The following is a 19,395-nucleotide window of genomic DNA, read 5'->3' as shown; positions in this document are numbered from 1 at the left end:
AGCGTTCAGGCCAGGACTGCGAGAGCAGGACCTGGGCACGTCACACACTTGACACGAGGCCCGGCTGTCTCCACTCGACCCAACGTCAGAGAAGTGAAGTCCTCGACGCACAGCGTCTCACACACACAGCATCTCACACACACGTGCACCAAGGACAGCGGCACGCCACCTTACGAGGGGTCTGTGTGTGTGATTTGCACATCCCGAGAGTACAAATGGCGAAGGTCAGCACATTTCAACCTCACGCTCATCGAGGAGGCAGCCTGGCGTGATGGCGAGAGATGGCACCAGACCTCCGCTTGCCAGTCAACCTCCATTCTCCGATTCCTCGTTTGACTGTCACGCGTAACGATAAACATGGAGGCGAGTGCCGTGAATCCCAATCTCAGTAAGCGCTTTGCACATCGACGTGACGAACGATTATTTACAGGGATAGGGATGAGAGACACGCGGCCCCCAGGAGCCCCCCAGATATTTAGACGACGACACCACAGCCATTCCAGCCGCACATCCACCGTTAATGCACTTTTATAAGGCGCTAAGTGCCGGCCATTAGATCTCGAAAAGGCGGCGCCGTGTTTTTAAATGGCCGTTGGCTCATTGATCTTCATAGAGACTCGCTAAATGGGAAAATGGCCGGCCGGCCAGCAGGTTTACCTCCATGGCCAGCAAGCAAGACAGAAATCACTGGCCTGTCGTCTCGTCACCATCACATAGCACCTTGGCTAGTGGACGCTCTGCCATTTATTATTATTGCTAAATAATTGTGCAACAAAACATTAACTTTTAAATTCACTTCAGCACTTCATTTTTACAAAGGGCAATGAGGGAAGAAAACATGGCAGGGCCAAACGTTACGGAGTCATCTCTCCGCGCACCGCCGCCGCTCTCCCTCGAGGAACGCCGCTGGAAAGCGAGAGCTCTGATCAGACGGTTTTGAAAAAGACGCCTTTCAATCCTATTAGCGTGTCAAAATGACACGGCAGGGGACTGCGGGGGCACACAGGTCTATGGAGGGGGACCTCCAGGTGACGCCATTTTACTCAAAAGGTTTTGTTGGGCGCCCATAAAAGAATGAATTTCATTCAAATAAAGCGCACAGAGTGGTTATTAAAGTGACATGTCTGGCTAGTGAGTGACACTCCATAGGCGCTAAAAGCCGAGTGCCAGGAGAACGGAGATCACTGGACAAATGGCCTGAAGGTAGCGAAGCATCGGGACTGAACTCGAGTCGCTCTGTTCTGGGTTTGAGTCACATGTCATCGCGGGACAAGGACAAAAATCTCTACGTTTCAGTACCTTTTGGAATAAAATCAGCGGACTTTAAAATCTTTTTGGTTTTTATATTTTAGAGGCCCCCCCCCCCCCCCAAAGCCACACAGTCCTTGGCACGCTGAGAGGTGAAACTTGTCACAGTGAGACGTCACACGCGTTTGTCTGCTGGAACATCGAACCTTCAGACCTTTGTCCCAAATCACTGAAGAGAGCACTTTGGTATGTTAATGTATAAACGAAGACAAGTGTGCGACACACACACACGACCTGAGCGGAGCCCCTCGAGTAATGGGACTTCTAACAGGAGTTGGTGCTGAACCTCAAGTGCTTGCCATGCAGTATGTGTGTGTGTGAAGTATGTGTGCGTATGTGTGTGTGTGTGTGCATTTGTGGATGTGTGCGTGTGCATGCGTGTGTGTGTGTAGATGTGTGCGTGTGTGTGTTCACTCAACGTATAATATGACGAAAGGAGAAATTGAAATTAGACGTAATTAACACACAAATCGCAGGCTAACAGCGATGAGGTGCCGCACTGTCACCGGAGATCATCAGCGGGCAGAGTTTGAAGGAAGTGGGTGACGCTGCTGACTGTAAGATGTGACCCAGCAAGTGGAACAAATAATGACAAGAAGTAAAACAGGAGGGTGGGACCTGAAGCTGCGGAGTGAGCCGCGTGAGAAGCGCATGCAAGGTGCAGTGAAGAAGGCCAGGAGGATGCTGGGTCAGGAGTCGTCGGGCCACGGGGGGCTCTGGTAAGCAGTGATACGGTGGCTGTGTCGTGATCCAGACCACCAGGAGGTCACAAGACTTGACGATCCACCAGAGGAAAGTGACAAGAGAGCCTCGAGGGCCCGCAGGACGAAGAGTTAAAGACTAACGCACTGTCACGTACAGTAAAGGACGCTGCAGGGACGGACCCCTTTGTGAGAGTCAGTGGGCACCTGAGGGTCTCCTGAAATGGCCTGGCACAAACTCCAGTGCTGCTGGGTCAGGCTTCTGCTGTGGCATTCTGGGAGTGGCAGAGGGCTGAAGGCTCAGGGTGGGCCATTACTCTATAGAATTCAGAAAGTCGTCACCATGTAGTTTAGATGATCACCTCGACTGGAGAACATTTCGGGACCTCGGGTTGATCTGAATCCAGCATTGCCTTCAAAAGTGGCCCATCGTCAGGGGCAGCCCGGTTTAATGTGGTATAAATCATAAATAAGCGCCAGAGTTCAAGGTGTTTGAATGACCTCACCGGACACGACGTCTGAGAGGCCACTCCACACAGTGGCGGGTTTGCTCCAGCCAGCCAGGTAGGTAACGATGGTGTGTGGTTACCCCGTCCCATCCTGTCCGGCCCGTCAGTAACGTTCACATCACAAGAAACACAAGGACAGGCCAGCTGAGCAGGCCAGAGGTGACGTCACCGTCTTTAACAAGGGCATAAATGAAGTGGCGATCCTACAGCACGTGGAGGACGTGGCGAGGACGTGAAGGTTTGATGGCTACTGTGGTGGTCCTTGCGCAGATCTGAAATGCCCACTCATCACATGGACTCGCCCGGAGCTAAACGTACCGAGGACTTGCTAAGCGGCACGAGAGAGCATTCGCAGTCTTCCTGAAGAGGAGGAGATTCCACGGATATTTGAAATCCATTTCCACAATTAAAAGTGGGATGAGCTGCCTTTTCTTGTGAGATGCAACTGATTTCTGCCTACGGGGCTGCGATTCCCACTTTAACTTTAGTGTCAGACATAAAGGGAGCGTAAACAGCAAGGAGTCAAGTGGCAGAATAACAATGCATTGTGGGGCCCCGGGAATTCCCACCTCCACTCACTCCGCTTACCTCCCCTGCCAAATCGTTCCACTCCTTGCACTTCTCATCCCTACGGACGGTGGCTCAGGATGGCATCATGCCCTGCTGATTCACTAAACATCCTTGGGCACAACTGTGGTCGGGTTGCCTTGGAAGGGCTCCTAGCGTTGGATTGGCGTTTGAGGCCGAGATCCTCTGCAGCACTTGACGTGTTCAGTGGGGACTATGAACGAGAGTTTGAACTTAAACACAATGTAAGGCTGGCCATTGGCGCCGATGACCACAACATCAAAGGTCTTAGAAGACGCGAGGCCCAAAGGCAGCAGCCATGGCTCAGAGTCCAAAGGCCTAAAGCTTTTCATTTCTACAGAGGAGGCTGAAGGCCAGAAAACGCTCAGAAACCTGCAAGCGTTGGTCACTGAGCTCCACAAGTTACGACGTTGGGGGGGATTTAAAATAATATTAATAATAAGAAAGTGAAATGCTCAGAACCACAAAGTCCATCATTAGGACGACCAAACACATAGTCAGGGCCTCACAGACGCCACGCTGAGTGACAGAGCGAGATGGCGCAGAGCGGGCTGACCGGGCAGGCCACACCACGGCCTGAACTGATCACTAAACAGCTCCACAATCTAATTAGGGAAAAACTTTTTAGTGCCATTCATTAAAGAGGCCAGGAGTCATTTATTGACGCCGCTACCTGTGCCACCGTGTAAGCTTGGAGTAATTTGAAAATTAACGGAGTAATTAGAAGGCATAGCCTACATTTGATTGTGTGCCACTCAACGTCTTTTTGTCTGTAAAGGACTCATTTACATAAATAAGTGGCATGAAATAAAAACGCTCCGACCGCACCGTTATGCTTGTCCTTGTACATTAAACCATGCAGCCTCACAGGCTTAGGCACAGGTAGGCACGAGATGTGTCTGCCTCCCGATCTGGCACAGGGCACATGAGGTGCCCGCAGATTCTGTGACACCCTCACACGTGCACTGACGGCATTGTGGCCGCGGCACGACTATGTACACACACACACACACGTAAATGTGCCGTTACCGTTTCAAAGTGCAGAGTCGGGTGGGCCTTGTGGGGGGGTCTGCAGACAATCCAGCGATACTCCGGTCCTCGGGTGAGGCTCATTCATCAGAAATTAAACACTGAGAGAAACATAAGCAGAAGTGGCACTGCGCCGACTTGAAAGCTGACGAAGGGCAAACAGACAGTGGCACATATTCAACAAAACACCAAAGCAGCCCACTGTTAGACCACCGAATCAAACTGTGAATTCAATGAGGTGACACACACCAGCCTGCTTTGTCCCAAGTCAAGTCCCCTGCCCGTCACTTCAATGGTGCATTTGAAACTTCACGTCCCCTCTTTAGGCCCACTCAGCAAGATTTAGAAAGATGGCCTCCGTGAATAAGCAGGTATGCCAAACGTAAAGAAAGGCTTACCAGAAATGTAGGTATGTTCATTATTTATAACTCTAGGGGGCGATTGTTCTTGTCAAGGGAGCGGCGCCATATGCATTTCCATTTCAGCGAGTAATTAACCAGATGAACAAGAGGAAAACGTCAGCATTTCAAAGAAATTCATGTTGCGTTTGAGGTATTCGCCGAGTTACACGTTTTGTTCGGTTTGCCTTTTTCAACTGTGACCCTTCAGTAAAAACACACAGCACCCCACAAATCTGTGGATTCTCGCTGATCGGCCTCAACGAATCTGCTGATCTGCAAGTCTGCCGACAATACGTCCGCACCTTTGTGCCATCACCTACTGCATGTCCAGATATCCGCGCTCTTGTCGCCGTTACGCTTGTTGGCGCTCATCTGGTCTTTCCATTCAGTCTTTTGAGACTTTTCAACTTTAGTGCTTTCATTTTCTCTGACCTGCTGCTCTGCCTGCCTCTTCACGACGTTCTACTTTGTCTTCTGCTCTTTGTCTTTTGTTTCCGACCCCACTTGGACCTGCGAGGTTTTCAGCTCCATTGGGTCCGAGCGGATTATTACTTTTCTCATTTTCTAAATGTGCACACAGATGATGATTATTATTATTATTATTATTGTTCTTTTTTGAATTCTTTTCTCTCCGACGCGTGTCGTTGACGTGTCCTCTTGAACGTATAGAATGATTGTCCAGAAATGACTTTTACAAATTGATTGCATGTCCAACATTACTGTCCAGAAAAGCTTCTTTACGCAATGAAATGGAGGACTTCACATAAACGAGTTAAAATGAGGAAAACGTAAAAGAGCCGAGAGTGCAGGAAGTGCGTCTGACAAGAGCATCGACACGACTGACAGCTGATTGGCCCGTTGGCAGGAGGGCGGGACTTGAGGCCCAGGATTTCCTTTAATAATCGAGAGACTTCTTTGGAGTAATTTGGTTCAATCTGAGACACAAAGTCAATCATTTATTGATTTATTTTTTTTAAACATTCCTAATTTGGATCTTTATCTTATGGATCTCCATCTGGAAGTCTTCCTCCCGAGGAAGGCGCACACACACACACCACAGCTCTGACAAACACTGTGGCCACCCTGGTGATGCCAGTAGAAGTAAAAGCCATGTAGACGAAGCCCAAAAGGAGGGTGAGCAAGGGGTCTTGGTTAGACTCACTGCTGGGGTCTCACCGAGAGCCGCTCGACAGTGGAGAGGGGGCACCAGGAATCATAACCAGCCAAGTGGCGAGACGAACACACTGGCAGCACCACATCTACTCCTTAGGCCTGGCCATGTCGACACGCCAACACTCCTCTACTGGACCAGAAATGTGAAATTATCCATCTGAGAAGGTGCCACATGAGAGGCGGGCATCCACTAAAAAGAAATGGGCGTTCTGGGTGTGAGGTGTAGATGGGCACAGAACTGGCTAGCTAGCACATGGGAAGCAGAGGGTGATGGTGTGACGAACCTCATCAGAAGTGGGTGACAGTAACAGTGGTGTCCATTTCTAATATGGATGGCAACATCAATGACAAGCTGGTTATGTTTGAGGAGGATACCAAATGATCAAGAAGAGCAAACAGCCGAGCATCACTAGAGAGGGACTTGTGGACGATGACATTACACAGATATCTGAGCAAACAGTCGGGGGTCTCAGCGTTAGCAGTACCCCTGCAGCTTGGGCTACAAAACGGGCACATCGGCACTGGAAGACGTCCTGAGAAGAGCGAGGAGGGCATAGCAGTCCAGTGGATCAAGATGGTGACACGTGGGGGACAGCTGGTCAATTTCACACACACACACATCAGGACGTTGTTCTTTACCCAGAGGACCACGGACACACTTTGGGGGTCCGCGGGCAGTGACTACACATGGAAGGGGAGGACCTGGCAGTGAAGCAGGGCTCTTTGGCGGGCCTTCAGACGGTCAGCTGTCACATGGCGTGCGGCTCGTTCCGACCCCCTCAGATGGTTCCAAACTGCCCCACTACTCTTAATATCTTCAGAGCTGCTTTAGCACACGGATTTATAAACTAGCGGGCCTGAACACTCGCACTTTGTTCTGATGTGCTTCACGTCTTCTGCTAGTTTCCAGGTTATTGCTGTCACACGAACATCCTAACACTCACACAGTATAAAATATCTACACAGTTAATAGTCATTAATGTGAAATCAGTTCGGAAAACAACCCTCAGGACCGCGATGGATCAGACGCGGACGGCATTGGCATCAGCCAGACGGCGTTGCCTTTTGTGATATAAATGGAGTCGAAACGAGGAAGCTGCCCCTTAAAGGTGATCCGGTGTGATGTCTACAATGTCTGCCGACTGGCAGCACCTCCTCTTCAAACTCCGAGACAGACAAAGTCCTAATTGGAAGCTTCTCTTTCTACTGGTTTGATTTTTATTCGCCTTCATGTCGAGGAAACGGCAGGTCAGCCGCTTTAACACACAATTCGCCGCAGGATTCCTAGCACTAACAGGCACCTCCAAAAGTGGGATCCGATTTCAAAGATCCCAAGCACTTAAAAGCAGCTAATCAAAGCTATAATTATTTAATGAGGGGTACTTAACCCCATCCAGCAGCGCTGTAATTGTTTAACTGTCTATGAATGTCTACATTTGTTCACGGCTAATAATGGGCTCAGCCATATCCAGACCCGCAAAGTAGCAGCAGGAAATATTGGACATTTACACTTGAAGAATAAAAAGTACAAGAAAATGGAGAACAGACAAACAAAGTGTCCTCGGCACTCGAGCCAACGGGAACTAAACTGTCATTTAGTTCATATTCCACTTCAGCCAGGGGCCAGAAGTGCAGATGATCACCCGGTGGGACGATTGAACTTCACCTGGCAGTACAGCGCAGCAAACCAACACCAATGGCAGCAGGCCGTCGCTTACACGTGCCACCTGTTCGGCAAGCGCTGCCAGATGATCGAGTGGCATTAGGACAACACAAACACACACTGCCCGGGGTTTGTGTCCTGCCTTGTGCCCTGTGTTGGCTGGGATTGGCTCCAGCAGCCACCCGTGACCCAGTAGTTAGGATATAGCGGGATAATGGATGGATGGAAACACACACTGGCGCAAACCAACAAGCAGTAGGGGGCGCCGCCCGCCATCCAGAAGATTTGTGTGGAGCGGCAGTGACATCTTAGAACAGGACGGTCCTCACAGCGACTCAACTAACGGAGGAGAAAAACACAGGACTGTCGATTGTGTCTCGATTAACGGCAAGTAATACAAACAAGAAGTGGTGCAGTGACACCTTATGGGCAGTGCCATACAAACTTGGAAGGAAGAAAGAAAGAAAGAAAGAAAGAAAGAAAGAAAGAAAGAAAGAAAGAAAGAAAGAAAGAAAGAAAGAAAGAAAGAAAGAAAGAAAGAAAGAAAGAAAGAAAGGCCTGAATGTTAAAGTCACCTGACAGTTAATGTCACACTGGCATGGAGGGTTTCTCTGCTAAAAGACCGAGTGCCGTTTAAAACACGAGTCCAGAACACTTCCAATTGGTGCAGGCTGGCGTTCCTTTAGACCCGGTGTGCATTACAGACGGGAGACGACGCTTCTCTCCATCCCGATTATCGACCGTATGGGAAGGAGAGCCCTGCGTTTCCTGGCACCGTGTAAAAGTGACGTTTCTGCTGACAGAGAAAGGCTATTGAGCTGAACGCCTACCACGGTCTCACGGCTGGAGGTCTCGTATCGACGGCAGAGGGCTCTGCTACGCATCGATTAAATACAAGAAAACAAAATCACTCGTAATCCATTTGGAAAAATCTTTGATAACACAAGAGAGTGCAAAGAGAGAAAGAAATCGGGGGTCTTGGAGATGCCCCCTGGCTCCCAGCTACAGGCTCCACTAGAGGTGCTTTGAGGCCTCCCCCCAAGCACAGAGTGGCCATTCTGCCTTTTTGGCGCATCATCCCCCCCAAAACTGGGCACGAAGCTAAAGAATGGGCACCTCGCTGGAATTGCCCAGACCGTGCCGCTGCCATCGGGGTGTTCCGTTATCCCCCGTGAGCGTCGCTCCTCGCTGCTCTGATGATAATGAGACCTTGGATGGGCCAAGCTGTCCGTACCTGAGGAGAAGGACCTGTCTCAATGAATAAGATGAAGGCGACAGCGCCATCCTTCATCGGATCTGTAGCCTGACATCGGTCGCAGGCAGAACGCACAAGTGTTTAATGGCTAAATTGGGAGACTGTTACTAATCGCTTATTGAATAATGAAAGTGACACAGCTGATAAAAGATTTCAATACTCTGGATTATTTATAATATTTCACTTAAGTGCTTAGCTGACTAATGGCTTCATGGGGCACACGAGGGAGCGCACACCAAGTTTCTGCATTTGACAAAAGTGTGAGCCGAGTCTCCGTATTCCTCTGCGAGTGAGTGAGTGAGTGAGTGAGTGAGTGAGCGCCGTCTCCTGTATAATTGGCATAATGGAAATTGAGAGTGCACCCAGTGAAAGGGAATGTGCGCCTTCTACCTCGACACCGAGCCGCACTCTCGTCCTCCCAGCACTGCTGCACACACACACACGGCGACGCCGATTTTGCAAATCACTGACTTCAGTGAGAATCGGACCAGGAACAGATATTCCCAGAGCAGCTTTGTAGGAAGTGTGACTGGAAGGCTTTGGAAGTTATGGGCCCTGAGAAGAGCGGCAGTGCTTGAACACGGAGCTCCAACGCCGTGATGAAAGGCTTCCATTTCTGTTTAAAGGCCGTTGTTGCTTAAAAGTTAATGTGCAGCTGTCAGGACGAAGTGCAATAAAGATTTACGAGCTTTAAATGAGCTCACATTCATCATGAGGGCCTGCACAGCAGTGTCGCGCACAACTAGCCCTTCAGGGGGAAGGAAGAGAGAGGGGCTAACGAAAGCGACGCCGAGACGGCCCCCCGACTAAACGGCTCAGCTGTCTGCTTGTACCCCGCATGCAGACGGACGGGCAGGACAACGGGCAGCCTCTTGGCAAAGCTGACGAGGAAGAGGAGAGAGACGCTTGAGCTGCTCGGTTACAGCTTTTCATCTGGATGCTTTAAATATAGCAAGGCCATGCAGTCATAAATATTAAACTGCGCTTTATTTAATAAAGAGGAAAGAAAGCTACATTAATCCTCTTCTGGGTGCCATTCCCCTCCCATGGTGCCGAGTACTTGGAGTTCATTTTCTCCTTCACTATTGATACTAATCTCTCTTTATCTCCTCATTAGGCACATCGGTGAATCCGGGACTTGAGCACATTAGCGGCTATTAATGCGGCAGAGGCATTCGGCAGACAGCAGCAGCCGCCGAGGCCGCAGCAGATCTATACTGATGAAGCTACCAGTCAGATCAGGACTGTCCACACTGGCGTGACGCTGCGCCATCAAATACAAATCAATGCACCACCAGCAGGACCCCATGCCATCCACAATAGTGAGGCTGGCTAATAAGAATCATCATGGAGGCCGAATCCTATATATAAAAAAAAAAAAAAAAAAAAAAAAAAAAAAGAAAGAGAGAACGTGGCCCTAGCAGAGTCACCCAGACTGGCACACGCCACTGGCACACGCCACTGGGCAAAAGGAAAATCGACAGCACTTGGAAAACGTCCAAGCAGTGTGTGCTGAGAGACGCATTGAACTTTTGGAATTGATCTTCATGTGTGTGGGGGTGGGGGGGGGGGGGTTATCAACTTGTGGCACCCTGGCATTCTCAACGGGTGCACAGCAGCAGTAAAACAATAAAAGGCTTTATCAGTGCCCTTCACACGCAGAAAGCAGAGACGTTGGTCAGCGAGTGTTATTACAGAGAAAAATGAATAAAAAACAAAGAGCACAGCGCTGGACTTCACGACGTTTAATAGAGCAGGGTGGGCACTCATCTTGTACTGTCAACATTTGGACAGGAGTAGGACGACAAAGTCAGCAGAGAGAGGAAGAGGAAGAAGTGCAGCAGAGGAAGGTGACGTCACAGCGCCACAGAGGCCAACGAGACAACTGTGTTTGAATAACCTGACGGCTTTGTGCTCACACCACCAAGTGTGGCATCACACGAACGGGCAACTAGCGCCAACAGGACATATTGTACTTCTAATAGTAGAATCAAAAAGAACATGGAAATATGACATTGTCTTCTGTGGATTGTGTTGTACTGATGCCCTTCTTTTTAGACACCCTCTGCACGCCCACCCTACCCTGGAAAGGGGTCTCTCCGGAGGGTGCTTCCATTAGGAGTTTCTCCTTGTCATGTCAAGGCTGGGGGGCTGTCTAGAGGCAGGCCGGGCCTGTTAAAGCCCACTGTGGCACTTCTTGTGTGGTTTTGGGGCTACACAAAAATAAATGGCATTGTGTTGTGTTTTACTGTAAATGACCGCAGTCGCCCTGAAAAAGAGCAGGAAGACCACCCAAGAAGTTGCAATGTGGTGTCTGTTGTTCTTGTGAGTTCACTTTTTGTTGGAGCCGTGGTATGACGCATGGTATGACAGGTGCTATGACACGTGGTATGACATGTGGTACGACGTGTATTATGACGTGTGGTATGACGTGTGGTACGACGTGTGGTATGACGTGTGGTATGACGTGTGGCACGACGTGTGGTATGACATGCCGATATCATTTTAAAGATCACTAATACAGCTACAGAGCCATCACTTGGACAAGGACTCAAGTTGATTGCCATCCCTCCATTACCCTGCGGCTGAAGTGAATGTATTTTTTAGAACACTTTGGACAACTGGAAAGACCCAACGCAGCCAATCAAGAAAGCCCAGAGCTCATGCCAAAGGCTCAAGGAAGACAGCAAGTCCAAGTCAGTGCGCCGCGTCACATGTGAACTCGGACAGGAGGATATTCTGCTGTTCTCAGGTTAAACAATAAGAGCGGCTCCTAAACGCAGGCCCTTGTTAAAGTGATGATCCTTTTTAAGGACTTCTAATTCTGCATGAAATACATCTGAAATGTAAACTACACTGTGTGACAGTTCTGTGCGGAGTAACATCTGCTCTTAGCCCAGGAGATCTGCCTTCATGCGAGTCATGCGTCCTTCTCGATTTCAGATCCACCATGGATGTGAATGTGGGGATGGCTTTTGGTGACGACAGGCCAGTGACATTAGTGACGAACGTCGTGCGACTGTGGAGCTGCTCGGCTCTTGTCAGCACAGACGCAGGCCATGCAGGGCATGCATACCTGAGCTGACGGGAGGAAGACCAAACAGGACTTCATTCCTTGGCATCACTTAATGGGGCATCTAAGCGGCTGTTCACTGATCCTGTAAGGACGCACAGTACACGTGCCACATTTACCTCAGAGGACACGCAATTAAAGACGAGGTAAACACCACAAAGTAAACACCTTGATACCCAAGTGAAGTGGAGCTCAGCAGGAATGCATGTGACAGGGAGAGCCTTCACCCATCAGCAACACTGCCATGAAATGCCAAAGAAAAAACAAAATCATACAAAATGCCTAAAAGTCACAAGACATACAGTTTCACAATAAAGAAGAAAAGGAAGCTGAACGTCACGGCCGTGCGCTGTCAAAGAGCTAATCAGGTATGTGACAAAGGAGCACTCCAGCAGTGGAAGGCGAGACACGCACTGGGACAACAAAGCGTGGCACACTCGGCGCACGTGTAATGACACTGGTCGGTCATTGTCCACCCCGCAGGGTCACGGGGGCCACAAAGCTAAACTTGGATGAACGACACGGACTTGGGAAGTGAAGCACTGCAGAAGTGCCCAGGGGTTAGAAAACGGATGGATAGAAATCTAGAAGGAGTTTGGGGGTGAAAGAGATCAATAAATGGCCGCGTGTCTTCACCTCTGGGCGGCTGCTCAGTGTTTCTGACAGCTAAATGAAGTTTTTGCAAGGTTCTCTTCCAGAAACTCTCCTCTGAGAGCAGCATACGCTGTTCTGAAGCTCTGATTTTTAATTTTCCGCTTCACACAACCGACAGAGCAATTGTTTCCCATTAAGAGAAGCAACAGACAGCAGCAGCAGCAGCAGCGTATAGGCAGCCAGCTATGTCTTCCTGAATGTTCTCCATCCATTCAAATTTTTAAAAGCCTACTATTCTGCACTCATCCCGACTGTTAACCCATGGAGCCGCCATTACGAGACGACTACACTTCTCACCCGTACCTTCTTTCCATGTAGTGAACGCTAACTCGCTCACTCGCCAGGCTCCAGATTAGGACTCACTTGTGTCTGAAGAGGGTCTTTCTACATAAACGTGCACAGCCCACCACTTAGTGGATCATTTTCAAAATGTCTGCTAAAGAATTTCTGAACGTGTTCCTATATAATTGTGCGTCTTTAATGACTGATTATATTAAACAATTCAAAGATAACAATACAGCAAGTGCACCGGACACTCAACTACAACTTGCTGTCCACCTTTACATTTCAGACTTTCTTAGATGGATTATTTGGTGCAGTCGACTGAAACATGTCATCATGTTGTCTCTGTCGTGCATGGTGTTTGAGTTGTAAAGAGACGTGTTGGCTTTGTGGATCATCGGAGTATGCACTGCCAGACAAGACACGCTGGGTGACACGCTGAGCCTGCTCTGGAGCACCCGTGTGCCAGGGCTCATCTGATAAAGGTGAACGGTGCAAGTGGCCGGCATTTTACAGACATGGCATCCTCCTGGTGATGCAAAGGTGTCAACCGTCTGTACGTTTGTGTTATTATGAGCGAACTTTGAAATTCACTCTTCTGGTTAGGACATCATATGAACTCTGACCAGAGTCAATCCTGAGCTCCTCATACCTTAGGCTACCAACCGATGGCTGCACAGAGCCCACCGCTGCCACCAACACTGAAGCTAGAGGTCCCGTCAAGCCCAAGAACAGAAGGCACGTTTACAAAGAGGAATGACCCCCAATTCTCACTGTGAACAGCTGGACACACCCGTTAGCGGAATGCCAGTGTGTTCTGTTGGCACACGCCAAGCACATAGAGGAATTAAAGTCACACGTGCTGCTGACCAGCTTAAGGAAGATGGGGGCTCTTGGCACATCTGTACAAACTACTGTGTCTCAATGGCTTAATTCTTTTGGTTCATTTCTTAGATTGGTATTCCAAGTAGGGTTGCATCCTTTGTGGAAGACCCACCAGAGACATGAGAGACGACTGCAGTCAGCAACAGGGGGCCTCAAAGACCGTCGCTAATTTTGAGAAAGAAAATGACTTGAAGGCTCCCATTACATAGACCAGAGGACACGGTACTTTCCGCCATTGCTCATTAACGTCTGGTTAATGGAAGATACTTTCAAAGCAAGTGATCAAAGTAACGGACGTTCGCTTTACCTCAAATATCCATTTCTTCAAATAATGCAACTGATGAGAAGAGAACACTCTGAGGGACGCACACATAAAAAGTGTCAAGTGCTTCAAGACAGACATTTGTGAAAAAGCAACCAAGACTGCTATGGGATAATTACCAAGAAATAGGGGTCTTACATCTTAAGGCCTATTTGAAGATAGAATAATATCTGATCACAACTTCTACCAGTCTGGAGCGTGAAGAGCGTTTCCACCGTGATAGCCGCACCATGCAAAGCCAAAGACCAGGCAGGTGAAGTCCAGGTCTGCTGGTTAACTAGTGCAGGCCACAGCAGAGAAGACTTTTATTGGTTTAATGGAGGAAATGAAAGCAGGTCACGCCAGACCCCTGGGCTCCCTTTATAGGACCGCGTAAGCAAAAACATTTAAATGAAGAATTAAATGTACAATTTAAGGGGAAACACCCTGACTGTCAAAGTGCGCTGAGCTGTCTGCACCGCGGCCCGTAAGTGTGTTCCAGGCAAACCGATGACACTTTCAAAGGACAGTCACCTCATGTGACAACAGCTGGAGGCATTCGGACTAAATCTTAGAACTCGTACGTAAAGAAAGATGTATGGATTAAGAGAAGGAGAAAAAGTCAAAGGCGCCATATCAGTTACATTGAACATTATACACATATTGAAATAAAAAGAACACATGGAGGACACAAACAGGAGGAAGAGGACGAGCCTCTGAAACTGACGAGTGGCCAAGGAGAAGGCTAATCAGACCTGCACACATTAGACACTTTCAGGATTTACTGGCCATTAAAAACACGACGTGTGCTCTTAACAAGCCTGATGTGATGTGGTGGGGGGGGGGTTTAGAGTACCTCTCTGATGTCATTTCTTAGGACTACTGTGTGTGGTGACAATGACTTCTAAAAGGGACGTTCTTAGGCATACGTGAACTACACATCCACGTTGGGCCCCGACTGTGAGGGGTGCCCCGACTTACAAATTTTTTTTTTGTTGTCGGGCTGTGGGCCTGGTGCCCCTGTCATGCCCCTGGCACTGCAGCCATCTGTGCCAGTCCCAGGAAATTCAGTTCAGTGCATCTCTTAGTCTTATTAACAATGGTAATTTATTATCCAAATTGCAATCTACACCTCAATCCCTAATAATATTGTCACGCCGTCGTAACTTTGCCAAATGCACTTTAGCAAACGTTCATTTTAGAGATTCGTTTCGGATTCATTCAGAGAGATCCCCCTAAAATCATGAAGTATTCCCATATTACCGGCCTTTACCAGATTCAGAACAACATCAATATGTTAGCACTCGGCGTACACACAAGCGTACGTGTAGGCCTACCGGTCATCTAAGGACATTTTATTAGAACACCTTCCTGAGCCCAGGGCCCCCCCCCCCCCCCAAACTGCTAACAACGGCCCTGCTTCTATTCTACCAAATTAGAACATTTCTGCCCCAACATCAAATGCAGTTGTAAAGAACACAACTCGAGGTGCTGAAACTTCTTATTTTTCTAATGAAGATTCATTTCATTTTTCACTGAAGTATTGTTTGCTTACAAGCTCTTCTTAAAGGTGAGCAACGGTGCGACGTGATTTAGTACGATTTCAGCCTCGGAAGGGCGATGAGCCCGTGTAGATGGCGGATATTCACCGTACTACATATTCACTCCAATACATTCTTTCAAAAACATAACTGTAATTAGCTTAACATCACTGAATGGCTGACAAAATCCAAAAGTAGCTGTGGAATCAGCACCAAACATTCTAGGAAGCGGAGCGGATTTGAAGAACGTCACCGACCCACACGAACCAGTAAGGCGGCTTCGGCGGCACGGACATCCTCCTCACAGAGCGGCGACGGCGGCGGCGGCTTACCTTCAGCGGTACTTGATATGCCATCCGCCTTGAAGTTGCTGGTGCTTTTCTTTCGGCGGTGCTTCTTTCTGCTGGCATGTGGGGATGGAGGGGGGTCCAGTTTAGGACTGGTAGTGCTGGAAATACTGGGGCTGGAGCACACGGAGTCGCCAAGGCCTGTATCTGGAATGGGAAAAATGACAACAAACAAACAAACAATCAAGCACACAAGAAGATGGGGTTTTCAATTCTGTACACACAAAGAACGCACTTTAAGAGACAGCAGATCCACTGGAAAAAAAAAAGTCTTCAACCAACAAATCTGTTTTATTTAGCACCTTTTACACCAAATACCATACAGCTTTCTGAAAAACAGACCAATAATAAAGTAACCGAACGGTAAAAAGGTCACCTCTCAATGTGCAGTGACAGAGAAGTGGATGGATTGGGGTTTTTAAAAAGACACCCCAGCTCCACAGTCGGGGTCAGTAATTAGCAGGATGGCAGCAAAGAGAATGACGCTCGCTGGCAAGCAAAGGTGGGATGGGACGGTCAAGAATGTCAGGTGGCGCCAAATACACGGCCAGTGACTTCAGGAGGACTCAAAAGGGACGCTGGCAGGGTGAGATGATTGGCGTGAGGGCCAATTAGGCCAAGCCTGCCATCTGTGGAGTGCTGGGCTTTACAAGGGAGTCTGACGCTCACCTCTGATTTACTGAGACTTGGGAGGTGACCAGTGGCGTAGCTGGGAGGAGGGGACATCTGTCCCCAGGTGCAGCATCCAGGGGGCGCCGAATTGATGTTCCCCGTGGCAAACAGTAGGGGGCACGAAATCTTCAGTTGTCCCCGGGTGCTGAAAACCTGAGCTACGCCTCTGGAGGCGACTGACTGACACAATTTGGACTCAAGTCCCTTTTTTTTTCACTCACTGTGTATTATTTGTAAGGAGTAATTACATACAATGACCAAACACAGACAAGCGGACAAGAGAGAGTGGAAGAGTCACAGGACTGGTGCCAGCAATGGACAGGCACTTGGCTCTGCCACCGCTAAGTCACCAGGCCATAGGGTGAGATTTGGTGAGCAGAGGTCCGCAGCTCATTTTACTATTATATTACATTATTAAACAATAATAAAAGGACAAACTTGTAAGGCCATCTCAATGGGCAGCCCTGTACCCCTTCGCCTTGTAGGACTGCACGCTATTCAGTCCACGAGGCCGACGTCTTCCTCCTTAACGACATGACACGCGTGTGCGCAGCTAAACGATCTGAAGGTACTTACCATCGATCGCGAACTTATTAACCGATCGTCCAGTGTTCGATGAGTCGACGAGAAAGAACTGAAAACTCCCAACTTTGGTGTGTTCGTCCACCACGTCCCGCTCCGCTCCGCTCTGCTCAACACGCCGGAAGTGCCGTGGACGCGCGCCTGTAAAGGCGGGCAAAAAAAAAAAATGGCGCGCGAGCGCTGGCGGTCACGAGTGGTGCCCAAATCAGACGTGGACGTCCGTGGAGTCGACACGCAAACGAGCTGTGCGTCCGTCCTGTAAGTAAACGTACGGTAATACCGCTACTCGAGCTGCTGTTGCGGCCTCTGCGGGACACGAGCGCGCGTGCGTGCGCGCGCCAGCCAGCGGTGTGGAATTTTGTACTGAACGTGAAATGTCCGCTTCTGGGAGGTGACGTGAGGAGAAGCCTTGGGGGCTCACCTTCTGGCCTGGCCGGCTCCGAACCGTCATCCAAACAACACAGCTCTAGTATTGGGCTGACGATTGTCGGCGCGTGCCACCTATGGAAGTGCGGCGTGTGCCCCCACGACGCGCCTCTTCTCAAGAAAGTGCGCTAATAAACGGAGAAGAACGACGCAGACCGGCACACAAATCCACTCATCCAGCCTGTCATCTCCGGCACTCCGAGCACAGGTCGCGGGTATTTAGTGAGGCGGGGGGCACCCGGCGGCTTAAACGACACCCTGAAGATAGCTCTTAGTGTTCAGCAGTGCCAATCGCATACATCAGCGCTCAAGCAGGTATTAGAACAGCTCCGCCAAGCGCCTCTTCCTTTATGTTGATTATTTATTTTATTTTATTTTTTTGCATCTGCTTCCTAAGCCAGCAGATAGTGAAAGGCGAAATTAGGGGCCCCTTCCTTAGGAGGCGGCGAATGCCTGGCACCTCCAGCAGGGCACCGAGGAGGAGTAGAGCCGTTCAGAAGCGGCCCGGTCCGCTCTCAGTTCATACAGCGCCTTTTCGGCGAGATCCCCATCACAAGGCAGTGAGCATTACAAGCCGACTTTAGCAGATTTCTGTGGGACACCACTAGTGCAGGCAGAAGAAAGAAACTGGGAAAAGAGGGCGAGCGCCACATCAACTAAAACAAGCAGGCCCACTGCCGAGAGCCAGTAAGTGCTTGGACTTTACTTTCAGGACCTCCTCTCACTGCTTGTTCTGGTGACATCTGGTTTTTTTGTTTGCTTTGCCACTTTTCTGCTTGGCACTGCTGATGAAAATCAAATTGTGAAATTCATAAATATGCACAGTCTGGAAATGATGAGTTAGCTCTTCATGTTTGTATGGTTTAGGTTTAAATGTAAAGCTGGCAAGAGTAATGTGCTACAAGCTGGCACAACATCACATTCTACACACCTTTTTGTCATCCTGCAGGAAAAGCAGCAAATGCAGAACGAGCCCCTACAACTTGGGCACAGTTAACGCCATGCGAGATCCAGAGGTCGCAGCTTAAAATGTGTGCTGGAAAAGCATCCTGCTCCTCAGAAGACCCCCAGTTAGAGACCTGCAAGGGCTTTCAAAGGACAGTTGCGCCTGAAGGTGGCACAGCATCGGCAGGCGAGTGCAGCCGCGGCGACATGCACGTCGGGTGGAAGCCTTAAATGCTAGACATCCGGCACGAGGGGGTCCTGTTAATCGTCTCCCAGCCATCGAGCCCTTTTCCTAACTGATGACTTTGATCCTCCTTTGTCCAGCACGGCCCTTGAAAGACAAACCTTCTGAAAGCCATTAGAAAGGGACGCCCCTAGTTTTGTGCTCGTCGCTGTCATTCAGGTCAAAACAGGTTATCTGGGGAAGTCGTAGGCACGTAAAGAACTTAAATGAGGTAAAGAGAATCCACTAACAACTCGAGAGGCCTCCATTTCAAAGTGCACATCGGCGCAACTGAACCTTTTTAATTTGACACAATAGAATGTCATTCACGCTGGCAGGGCACAGCACAAGCAACAAGCACAGCATCAATCAGTCCGTTCATATCTGATGCAGCAGAAGCATTTTACATCAAGAGCGCGGCACAGAATTCCAGGATCTGTGCTGCCGTAAATAGTTTGGGGGACTCGGGCAAAGCAGCCCATCTGTGGGGTGCACTTGTACCCGATCACTGCCGTGACATTTTAAAAACACAAAATGCAGGCTTGGTCCTTCAGAGTCGTGTGGCATCAGTCTCAAATATAGAAAACGGCCAGGCGTAGACGGGGCAGCGGGCACTGTCGTCTTCATCCTCATCGTCACCTGATGAAGTCAAGCCACGTGAACACACACAGCACAGAAAGATTTGACTTTGCAGTTCATTTCCGTGTTTAATTAAAATTAGTGCACCAGAGCTGCACTCCTGGGTGAATTATCCCTAATGTTAGCAGCTAGTAACACAGATACTGGTGAATCTGGACAGACGTGGGGGCAGAGTGGTCTCTGACAATAAGAAAGTTG

The 19,395-nt window shown here is 49.2% G+C and overlaps 1 protein-coding gene and 1 long non-coding RNA gene across 6 annotated transcripts in view; one reads left to right on the top strand and one right to left on the bottom strand.

The window, feature by feature from the left end:
• Positions 1 to 19,395, top strand: part of LOC127528966 (uncharacterized) — a 524,038-nt gene that overhangs the window by 101,141 nt on the left and 403,502 nt on the right. Inside the window, exon 1 of one of the 5 annotated variants that reach the window (XR_007935651.1) lies at positions 19,357 to 19,370. The exons of the other annotated variants lie outside the window; for them this stretch is intronic. This is a non-coding gene — a long non-coding RNA (uncharacterized LOC127528966). Of the gene's footprint in view, positions 1 to 19,356; positions 19,371 to 19,395 lie in introns of those variants that run through there. 5 annotated transcript variants of the gene reach the window in all.
• The window catches only part of agap1 (ArfGAP with GTPase domain, ankyrin repeat and PH domain 1), a 132,772-nt gene that overhangs the window by 36,428 nt on the left and 76,949 nt on the right, over positions 1 to 19,395 (bottom strand). The window contains 1 exon segment of the mRNA XM_028808110.2: positions 15,696 to 15,857. Coding sequence (XP_028663943.1) covers positions 15,696 to 15,857 — 162 coding nt within the window.

Source organism: Erpetoichthys calabaricus, chromosome 8 (genome assembly GCF_900747795.2).
Source record: "Erpetoichthys calabaricus chromosome 8, fErpCal1.3, whole genome shotgun sequence".
NCBI lineage: Eukaryota > Metazoa > Chordata > Cladistia > Polypteriformes > Polypteridae > Erpetoichthys > Erpetoichthys calabaricus.
Note: the sequence above shows the minus strand (reverse complement) of the source record. Positions and strands in the feature narration are given on the sequence as shown.